Genomic DNA, 11,006 nt, shown 5'->3' on the forward strand with positions numbered 1-11,006 from the left:
AACTGATTTCAGCTGGTATTCTGTCTATAATGGAGTGCAATGGAAATTTCGAAGTGACCCTAAACTTTTGACCGGTAGTGTACATGTAGGCCTAAGAGATTGCAATATAAGCCTATATATTACTATCAGGAGTATACATATGTCAAGGATGTATAATTTAAATAAACTTCAGCTGGAGTCCGATTTAATACGGCAACACTGTTGACCGCATCCGTGAACTCTTTCTATTCCGCATTCTTCCAACAACCTAATACCAGTTTTTAGGCTGCTAAATAGAACACGTTACTGCAAATTACACTGAGATGTCAGGGTTTCAATCTCCACCTCTGAAAAGTGACGCTTCTTAGCCGGATTACGTCGGGCCATGTCGTAAATAGTAGGGGCGAGGCCTCAAAACCGAGAATATGTGGGGCGTGATATTTAAATTACGATTGTTTAATAATAACTTATACTGTTTATTGATCCCCAGTGGGAAAATTACAATTTACACTCTGTTAGTAATCACTACACACAGTCCTGAAATACACACATACACGCTAAGAACCTATTCATGCACAAATGGAGAGACGTCAGAGTGAGTGGGATGCCAGCTGGACCAGTGCCCTGAGCGGTTGGGGGGAGGGGGGGGGGTACAGTGCCTTGCTCAAGGGCACCTGGGAAGTACCCAGGAGGTGAAGTGGCATTTCTCCAGCTACCAATCCACACTCCGTACTTTGGTCCATACGGGGACTTGAACTGGGACCAGTTCCAGTTCCATACCCAACTCCCTATGGACTGAGCTACTGACACCCCATCTATGTACGACCATTCTTACACTGATTAGCATGACACAAACGTTTTATGAATCTCATTTGAAGCCTGTCGTAAGAGGATTTCTGCACTCATATCTGCACTGGTTTCTACGTTAGGTTGATAAATAAGGACCATTCTGTCTACCCTCCACTTTCTCTAACTCACGGATTCTGCCAAGTGCTGATGTGAGTGTGTGCTCAGTAGACTGAAAGCTGCTCTTTAGAGATTGTTCAGTGAAATAGAATAGATTCACTGGGTCACTGCAGTCAGATGATTCAGGCAATTCATAACAGCGGAATGACAAGGTTTCCCCTCTCACTCGCAAAAACAAAGCGTAAAGAAGAGTAACTTTCTAAGTCTCTGAAAGGCTAATCATCATCTCCAGTATTTCATTGTCATAGGCGGATTGATATTTGCAGTGAAGTATTCTTTGTTCAATTGTTCAAATGGATTATACATCACAGTTGTTACAACACTGGATTATAATGCATTATAGTGGGGGACAGTAAGAAGGAATGAGTAAAACTGGATTATTCATCAAGGTGACACCCAAGAGCTTGTAGAATCCAACTGTTGGAGCCTAAGCTCACCATGCTGTACTTCCAGGTGGTGATTTTTTCAGCTACAGTGATGCTGCTTTACTACTGTGAGTTTACTGACACTTTCAGTCCGGCACAGCAGGGCTTCCTCTGCAGAGACCCGGCTTTAACTAAACCAGATCCAGGACCTGAACAAGACAGCCGAGTACAGCCAGTGATCCTGTACTCTGTGCTGGCGGGACTGCCTGTTGTACTGGTAAGTCAAATGTCATTTAAACTCAATGAACAGAAGCTAGAAGAGAGCTAGAACACAGAGTCCACCTTTTTTTTTTTTAAATTACATATACCACATCCATGCTCGTTCTTTCATTGAAGATGAATTGAAATATATTACTAATCAGCGTCGTATCCAGCACTTTTTTATTGGAGTGGCCAAGATGGGACACTAATGGAAAATCTTTATGAATGGTACCTGATCAAAATGTGTTAATATCACATTGCTTTAGTTCAACATCTACACATATATATATAATAATTTATTTCTAAAACTAATGTTTGCATTCAGTGAATTGTTTGTATTCAATAGGCTGCTATTTCTATTCCTGTTCAATTTTACAGTTTCTGGGCCTCTAGATATTTTCACATAACATCAGTTTTTCAATCACTGTCAGTAAGTTAAACATTTTAAGGAGCCTTTCTCATTGTAGATAAGAAATATTCAAATAACATCAGGTATACTGTATATACTGTATATACTCATAAAAAAGATTCAAAAATAATTTAGTTGACTTTTTTTTAAACATATAATTACAATAGAAAATTTAATTAAATTTGTTTAGGGTAAAGACAGCAAGGACTTTCCCATTTATTCATCTTTAAACACTGCCAGCTAAAATAAAGCCAACATTTTACATTTAATGTATGCCTTCATCATATGTAAGCATATAGGGGACTTAACTTAAATATGAATAGTAATTTTTGAAGACATTCTATAACTACATTAAAACCCTCTGAGGTCCAAGGGTGTTTTGGTGATTTTTACATACTTTGTTAAATTCTACTTTTGAAGGAATTCGAAAGTATCCTGGACTTTGAGGAGAGGTGTCCAGATTGTGATTTCTAGCCTCTGCTTTCTCTTTCCTCTGTTTGTTCTTTGTTCCCTCTGCCGCGTTCCTCGCTCACTTAGATCACTTATCTTTTTTCCCCTTGCTCTACATCCCGTTTTCATCTCTGGCGCTCCCTAGATATTTTTTAACTGTTCTCAGTATCAGCATCCCAACGTGCACGGCATTGCCGTTTTCTTTCTGTAGCACTTGATGGAGACTATCTGGAGATGTTATTAAATCTAACTAATATTCTTTAAACACGCAAATTTTCAGGGTTGCAACACACAAAGAGCAGAAGGATAGGGACATCGGGCAATAACCCTGGTGGTAATAATGGTATGGTAAGCTTCACACTGTTACTAATCTGTTAGTAATCTGTTACCGCAATTAGAGCTATCTACTGCTCCTTGAGAATGTGTATTTTTATGCTGCGCTTCATAGATCAATAACTAGTGTCCAGTAAGAACAAGGTCCATTTCTGGCATTCTGGGTTACTTGGTAATTGTACCAGGATGGCCGAGTGGTTAAGGCGTTGCACTCAAGACGCAATGAACAGTTGTTCACGTGGGTTCAAACCCCACTCCTGGTATTTGATTTGTGTAACAATCTGTCCATTGTCTTTATATTGTTGTGTCATGAGGATGGCTGAGTTACTGTGTACACGTCATGTTCGCCACAAGACTGGGAGGGAGGGGCTACAGATGGCTGAGTGGTTACGCTGTTGCACTCAAGATGCAGTGAATTAGTTGTCCTTGTGGGTTCAAGTCCTCCCCCTGGTATTCTAAATTAAGTTTGATATTGTGAATAGTTATAGAAGCAGCAGCAGTTGAAGTTGCAAATGACCAATATCAGTTACTGTAGCAACACTATGTTTATGTAAATTGCCAAAAGTTTCAAAGAACAATGACTAAAGTTATAATAAGTCCTGAGTGACTGTGAAGCTGTAAATAAACTAGAGCTTTTTATCATGAGTTGTTATATGAAACTTCTGGCAAATCCTGTTGGATATGTGAGTTACTGTGTACATGTTGTCTTCGACATAAAACTGGGATCAATGGGCTCCATGTCACCAGATGGCCGAGTGGTTAAGGCATTGGACTTAAGATCCACTGTGCAAAAGCCCTCGTGGGTTCGAACCCCACTCCTGGTATGATCATTATATCACAGTCAAAGTTACCTGTGGAGTACTTTAATTCTAAAACTTTCCTTGTAGGTAGTATGGCATGAATACTGCTGAGTTCTTACAGTACTCAAGTGCAATAGCCAAATTAGTTAGTACTCCCTCTCATGGTATTATTGTGTTGCTTTTTCAAGTTCAAATGGAAAGTTTGGGACAGTGAACAACTGAATATCTTCAGCCTGACATCACCAGTTTATGTAGATTACCACAAGTTTCAAAGAACCTTTCACCTTCCTCCATTCACAGCACAATAGTACCACCCAATCACAGCACATTAGTGCCAGACTTGGCACAAAGTGGGTAGAAAAATATTACACCTGAGTAATGCAAAGTTGTAAATAAACTAGAGCTTTTTTTATCATAAGCTGGTATATTAAACTTTTTGCAAATCCTGTTGGATATGTGTGACAATCCATCCAATGTCTTTGTATTGTGCTGCCATGAGGATGGCTGAGTTACTGTGTACAAATCATCTTCACAACAAGACTGGGAAGACCAGGCTGAAAGTCACCAGGATGGCCGAGTGGTTAAGGCGTTGGCCTTAAGATCCAATGGGCAAAAGCCCTCGTGGGTTCGAACCCCACTCCTGGTATGATTGATACAACACAATCAAAGATACCTGTGGAGTACTTTAATTCAAATATTTCTCCTTTTGTAGGTAATATGGCATAAATAATGCTATGTATGGATGAGTTCTTAAGCTACTCAAGATGTAATGGCCAATTTAGGGTTCATCTCCCCCTCCTGGTATTATTGTTTTGCTTTTTCAAGTTCATATGGTAAGTTTGGGACAGCGAACAGCTTAAGATCTCCAGCCTGACATCACCAGACCAAATGCATATTAGTCTGGAACCTCTCAATTCTTTTCGGATTTCCAACGGGCGTTATCAATGGCGTAGACCGTTGGAGCGCCAGTGACCAGTTCTGCCCGATGCAGATGGCCAATGACAGCACATTAGTGCAAGACTTGGCGCAAAGCAGCAGCAGCAAATAATATGCTGAGCAACACAAAAATGTGAAGAAACTACAGCGTATAGAGATTAACTTTTATATCATGAGTTTGCGTATTAAACCTTTGCCAAATCTGTCGGAGCAAATAGATTCTGAATTTGCACATTTTCCTGGTTCCCAGGTTTGCCTGGTTTGTTTTCTCAGTATTATGGCATTTAAAGAAGCTACTTATCTCAACAAGATAAGAATAGATGTTACTGACATGTTGCAAATGTAATCATCATATTGATCTTCTATCACCATTGACACCACAAAGCTGCAGGTACTAAGATGGCTGAGTGGTTAAGGTGTTACACTCAAGATGTAATGGACAGCCCTGCATGCTGGAATCTTTGTCGCATTGTTACTACTACTTAGTGTACACTTTGGCAGGGTGGACTTCTATTAAAATGGATAATCAATATTGAAAGCTGTTCCTCCATGTGTCAAGTTAAGCCAAAGATACACTGACACATCACAGCAAATGGATTCTGTCCAAAATGCTGGTGTGACAAAGCTCTGGGGACTTTGCAGAGTATTAGGGGAAGGTTACATCAGATGAAACAGCAAAGCCATAGAAATGCTTCTTAACAAATGCCATTGGACATTTTTTTAGAAACTGACCTGTCGATGATTCCACACAAGTCGATCTGCAGGTTGCTGTAGACTCCCAGCTACTTTTGCTGGGTTTCTGCACTCCTGCCTGTCGTCTTCAGTGGGACAGCCTGAAAAGACGAGAGAGAAAACCAATTAAAAAACATGAACCATCACGTCACATAAAATATGTTTTCATATATATATATATATATATATATATATATATATACACACACAATATATTCATGTATATATATATATATATATACACTGTATATACAAACATATATACTGTATGTGTGTGTGTGTATAATAATTATATATATAATTATTAACTATCTAAATGTTTATAGATGGTTTACAGAGTATTTACAATGTATTAGGTATATAATTAACAAGGTATTATAGTCATCTTTTGAAACTTTTTACTAACCATCCAGACACTGTTCTGGTCCATCTATCTATGTAATGTTTCTAGGTGTTTTAAAAATGGTTTCTCAAAGGCTAACAAACGTTTTTTAATCATTACTCGATAACTTATATATTATTATTATTATACTATTCATATTTTATTAATTATAATTTAATTGCTATCAGTTAAATGACAAGTAACTTAAGATTAACTAACTACAATTAATCCTCTATTAATGATGGTTATTATAAAGTGTTACCAAACTGGTAGGTGGTCACTGATATCATTTATTTATACTCTTATTGTATTGATGGTTTTCATTTCCCATTATGATATGGATCTTGAACATCCAGCTAACTCTATTCCGACAATTCAATGATCTAAGAATTTTGTTTCAAAAGTAATCACTTTTCCATTCTGTTTCTCAGATTTCAGGTGTCGAGCTTGTCATCTTCCTCCTCCACTGCAACTCCAACATCCTATACGAACAGGAGAAGGTTGTCGTCATGGGTGACTGTTGCTACGTGAACCCTATGGTGCGCAGGACCTTCCGTTTCCTTGGTAATCTAATTACAAATATTGAGCTGAAATGACTTAAACCACTGGTCAGTGGCTGACAACCATAGCTCTATGGCACTAATAACGATCCCCCTATGTGTAATACGCAAGCCTTTCTCTCAAAGTCCTTTACCAGCAACCACCTATTTCTCCTTACCATAATTTGTAGCCATAAACTTATCATGATTGGTGGGTGCTCTAGAACAGCGATTTTCAATAGGTAAGGCGTCAAGGAACCACAGGTGAGGCGCGGCACGTGAAGAAAAATTAACGGTCCACATCTGTATAACTCTGTATGCAACTCTATTCATATCAGTAATTGTGCATGCCTTTAAAATGCGTTGTTTCCTTGTGCCAAGCCAACAGAAATCAGCATTGAGGAAGGAGACAGGACTCAGCAAAAAACGCAGGAAATATGATCTTGAATACTTAAAGTTAGGTTTCACCTGGTCGGGGTCCGAGGCTGCACCTCTGTCACAGTGTGTGGTCTGCAATGAGGGGCTAGCAAATGATAGCATGAGATCATGCGAACTTCGACGTCACATGGAAACTAAGCACACAAATTTAGTGAGAAGAAGCATGATTATTTGCAGTCACAAAAAGTTGTTTGGCACTGTTAACATAGTAACATTCCCCATAACATTGGAGAAACATTGCTACTCCCTGCAGCTAGAGATATGTGTACAGTGATGCTGCACGAAGCAGCTGCTGCTAAACTTGACAATACCATCCAGCAACGAATATCAGACATGGCTTGAGATGTCAAAGAGCAGGTCCTGGACGGTGTTCGTGGAAGCCCCTTTCACGACATTCAGCTGGTTGAGTCCACTGATGTCGCACACTGTGCTCAATTGACGGTGTACATTCGGATTATCAAAGAGCTCAGTGGGCAGGGAGATTCTTTTGTTTTGCGTCCCTCTACCCGGCTGCACAACAGCTGATGAATTTTTAAAGGCCTTGAATAACTTTTACCAGGTTAATTGCCTTGACTGGGGCCGGTGTTGTGGGATATGCAATGATGGGGCAAGACCAATGACTGGCTGTCACAGCGGTCTCGTGAAACAGGTGCAGTCAGTTGCCCCACATCGCTAAACAAAAAAAAAAAAAAAACATTCATCAAAAGTGATTTGATCACGTTATTTTTTATTAAATCACAGATAAAACAAAACTAACATTTTTTTTTTCTTCATACCTTACAAAGGATAGCTGCTGCATGACTGCACGGTCTCCCTAATCCAGCAATACATGAACATCCAACAGTCTATCACCCAAGCAGTGAGCTTAGGCTGGTTAGCACTTTGACTCCTGTCAACACCTCTGCTTTCAAAAAGACAAAGTCTCCATGTTCCAGTAAAGAAATGCGCCCGACTTTATTACTTTAGAAGTAATTGAAGATCTCGGTGCTTGTTATGTCAATATGGCTAACTCCTGGTCATACCTTCATGTCATCCAGCCAAACTGTCAATTTTGATGATGAGGGACTACTTCCAATCTTGACCAAACAATTATCTACTACTTTAACAATTTAAAAAAACGTAGCCTTTACGCTAGTGCTAGCATGCTATGTAAACAAACCACCAAAAACTTCAGCGTAGTAGAAAACCGTTTAGTCAGTTGAACCTGCTATGAATCATGGGAAATAGAACAGGTGAAGAATAAAGTGAACAGAATAGTCAAATAGTCAATAGCCAAATCTTTCTGCTCTGCATGCTATTACTTTTGATACTTAAAAGTACCTTTTGCTAATTATCTTTGTGTACTTTATGTGACTGTAAGACATTTTGGAAATGCTGCTTTTAAATGTTTGGATATGTATATAAATAAAAATCAGCTAGTGTGTGTGTGTGTGTGTGTGTGTGTGTTTCTCTGTAGGCGTGTATGTCTTCGGTCTGTTCACAACAGACATCTTTGTTAACGCAGGACAGCTGGTCACTGGATGTCTGGCTCCTCACTTCCTGTCTGTTTGCCAGCCCAATTACACAGCCCTTGGCTGCCTGGACTCGCCACACTTTGTCAGCCAAGAAGATGCTTGTACTGGTGACCCTGATGACATCATGAGAGCTAGAAAGACGTTCCCGTCCAAAGAGGCTGCTCTGAGTGTGTACACAGCAGTGTACCTGGCAGTGAGTGGCTCTGTTCCATTTAACAGTATGTGACTGCTTTGAAGAGTGTCGCAGAACAAAAACAATGTCTTTTCCAGGTGTACGTCATGTCCTGTGTTGGTTCCAGAGGAGGATGCCTGACTGCGCCACTCTTCAGCCTGTCATTGGTCAGTCTGGCTGTGCTAACAGGCATCAACAGAGTGGCCGAGTACCGAAACCACTGGAGTGATGTCATTGCAGGACAAGCCATCGGGGGAGCGATTGCTGTCTTCCTGGTCAGTTCCTATTTATCTTGTGAGTTGTAATAGCACATGTGCATCCATCTTATGACACTGAGGCTACATTTAAACCCCTATGTTTTGGTTTTTAAGTGAGCCAAAAGTGATCTCCGTGCACCAAGTGTTTTTATCTCCAGTAGAAGAACTAATCTCTGTTTAAACTATCACGCCCAAAATCTATTTCTCATCAACATTCTAGTATACTGGGCATAAACAGGAGGCAGCATTGAGACTCCACCCGCTGCTGCCATGGTAACGTTAGTAGCTTTAGTCTCAGAGAACGATACGTTGTGAACAATAAGACCCGATCAGGAGGAGAAACGTTGGCGTCAGTGTCGGCGTAGCAGAAGATATTCCTTTTTAAACCAAAACACCAGAGCAGGGGGAATGAGACGGGGAAACGTAGCAGAAGATATTCTTTTTTAAACCAAAACACCAGAGCAGGGGGAATGAGACGGGGAAACGTAGCAGAAGATATTCCTACGTAAACTAAAAAGCAGCAAAGTAGACTTTTCAGTGCTTCATTGTATGTCTTATTATTGATAGGCCATTCAAATGTACCTGTCTGATCCATCTTAGAGTTCATTTGTTTGCTTTCACCTTGTGGCCACACTACATCTCCAACCCAATCTCACGGCAGTTGGTGAAATGGTCACGTCATTTAATCTATTGATTCGTGTACATGGACACGTTTATGTTGTTTTTTTGTGTTGGTGAGCACAAAGTTTGATCTAATGTATTTGAATAGGAGCATGTTTTATGATCACAGCCTGACTAAGGTAGCAAGTAGTATGAAAAGCCGAAAATCCACGGGGGAGGTTGGTCTGGGTGGTGGATGGGTCACACAGACAGGACTTTTAGACCGGAGATTGTATCCCGCGTGTGGCAATTAATTTTCCCGTTCTTCTCTTCCTCAACACAACCGTCCCGTTGTTGTTGGGTGTCCCGCAGCGTCCGTGGACATCTCCCGCGAGTGGCATTTCATTTCCCAGTCGTTCTATTCCTTAACCCAACCGTCTGTATAGAGGCCTCCCATTACGTGCTGAACATCACAAAAATAATGACAAACGTGTCCGTATAAATGAATCAATATATTAAAAAGTATGTGACCATTTATAGAACTGCCTTGAGACCGTGTTGACATCTCTGTGTAAGACATGGGCGTCTTTTTTCTCTTTCGCGCAGGTCATGTTTTGAAGACGCTGTTCTAGCTTACTTATGTGAATAATAAAAAATGTATACATACATGTGATGATGTCCGACACGTTTTGTGAAGAAGAAAGCCTTAAGTTTTCAAAAAGCATTAGACAGGCATGGGACATTCTAAAATGCTTAACATTAAAAAGCTTATCGTGGTTTAATGTACCTAAATGATCAATGATCACCACATTTCTCTCTCACATTGCTCCTCATAACCACTGTAATGTGTCAAAAAAAATGTAAACCCCAAATCCAATTATAATAGACGTAGAGACAAATGAAAACAATTGGTGCTGCTATACTGAGATATCCTTTACTGTGTTCACCTGGAAAAACTGCACCTGGCTAGGCACTGGTAATGATATTTTGACCATGTTTAGAGGCTAAATAAATGTTTAAAACTTGCCCTGTTTGAGTCTGTCGGGTGCTAACTCTAGCAGGAGGATAACTCTGTGTGGACTGCACCAATTGTTTTCATTTGACACGCTACTGACACATAAAAAAAAAAAAAAACAGAGCTATGCTGGGGCTCGAAAGTTTTGGCACCCCAGGTAAAAATTTGTATTAATGTGCATAAAGAAGCCAAGAAAAGATAGAAAAATCTCCAAAAGGCATCAAATGACAGATTAGACATTTGTATAATATGTCACAAAAAGTTAGATTTTATTTCCATCATTTATGTGACACACAAGAAATATATGGTCACATTTTATGTAATTTTGCCTGTTTTATCTTAGGTTATTATTTAAATTTGAGAGAACCGTTTGATATAAGCCATAATGGTTAATCATTTATTTCTGCTAAGAGTACAAGGCTCTTTATAGAACAGCATTTCGGTGCTGCCAGCAGGGGGCAGTGTAATCGTTTTATTTGAAAGCTAAGGAGAAGGCTAACTAGCTGAGGTATTTTGTTTTGTTCTGAACTTTGTGTTGATGCTAATGTATAAAAGCAAACTAGAGAATTACAAATATTTTTGCATATTTGCAAATAAAAGATTCTGCTGAGCGAAGCTGTACTGAACACAAGCACTCGTCTCCTGCTAATATTTTCTCTTGTTATACTGGACATCTTGTGGGCTTACTACGTCTCAATCTGTGACCTGTAACAGACCTGTAACATTTACACTTTCTAAATAACAGAAAACAAAAACATGGCGTCTGCAAAGGTTTGGGCACCCTGCAGAGTTAATAGCATGCACCGCCCCCTTTGGAAAACTGAGACCTGACAGTGTCATGGATTGTTCTCAGTCATC

The 11,006-nt window shown here is 39.8% G+C and overlaps 1 protein-coding gene, 1 long non-coding RNA gene and 3 other non-coding genes across 6 annotated transcripts in view; 4 read left to right on the forward strand and 1 right to left on the reverse strand.

The window, feature by feature from the left end:
- Window positions 1-1,056: 1,056 nt before the first annotated feature.
- The window catches only part of LOC116699587 (phospholipid phosphatase-related protein type 5), a 13,452-nt gene continuing 3,502 nt past the window's right edge, over window positions 1,057-11,006 (forward strand). Inside the window, exons 1-4 of one of the 2 annotated variants that reach the window (XM_032532254.1) lie at window positions 1,057-1,587; window positions 6,045-6,177; window positions 8,047-8,297; window positions 8,375-8,551. In XM_032532254.1, the coding sequence (XP_032388145.1) occupies window positions 1,384-1,587; window positions 6,045-6,177; window positions 8,047-8,297; window positions 8,375-8,551 (765 nt within the window). In that variant the 5' untranslated portion in view covers window positions 1,057-1,383. The remainder of the gene's footprint in view (window positions 1,588-6,044; window positions 6,178-8,046; window positions 8,298-8,374; window positions 8,552-11,006) is intronic. The other variant, XM_032532255.1, reaches the window with a different exon arrangement.
- On the forward strand, window positions 2,944-3,026 carry trnal-caa (transfer RNA leucine (anticodon CAA)). The gene has a single exon. It is a non-coding gene; the product is annotated as a tRNA-Leu (tRNA).
- trnal-uaa (transfer RNA leucine (anticodon UAA)) lies at window positions 3,506-3,587 on the forward strand. Its single transcript has one exon. It is a non-coding gene; the product is annotated as a tRNA-Leu (tRNA).
- On the forward strand, window positions 4,127-4,209 carry trnal-uaa (transfer RNA leucine (anticodon UAA)). The gene has a single exon. It is a non-coding gene; the product is annotated as a tRNA-Leu (tRNA).
- The window catches only part of LOC116699588 (uncharacterized), a 17,981-nt gene continuing 15,612 nt past the window's right edge, over window positions 8,638-11,006 (reverse strand). The window contains exon 3 of the long non-coding RNA XR_004334462.1: window positions 8,638-9,063. This is a non-coding gene — a long non-coding RNA (uncharacterized LOC116699588). The remainder of the gene's footprint in view (window positions 9,064-11,006) is intronic.

The sequence above is a fragment of the Etheostoma spectabile genome, chromosome 12 (genome assembly GCF_008692095.1).
Source record: "Etheostoma spectabile isolate EspeVRDwgs_2016 chromosome 12, UIUC_Espe_1.0, whole genome shotgun sequence".
Taxonomy (NCBI): Eukaryota; Metazoa; Chordata; class Actinopteri; order Perciformes; family Percidae; genus Etheostoma; species Etheostoma spectabile.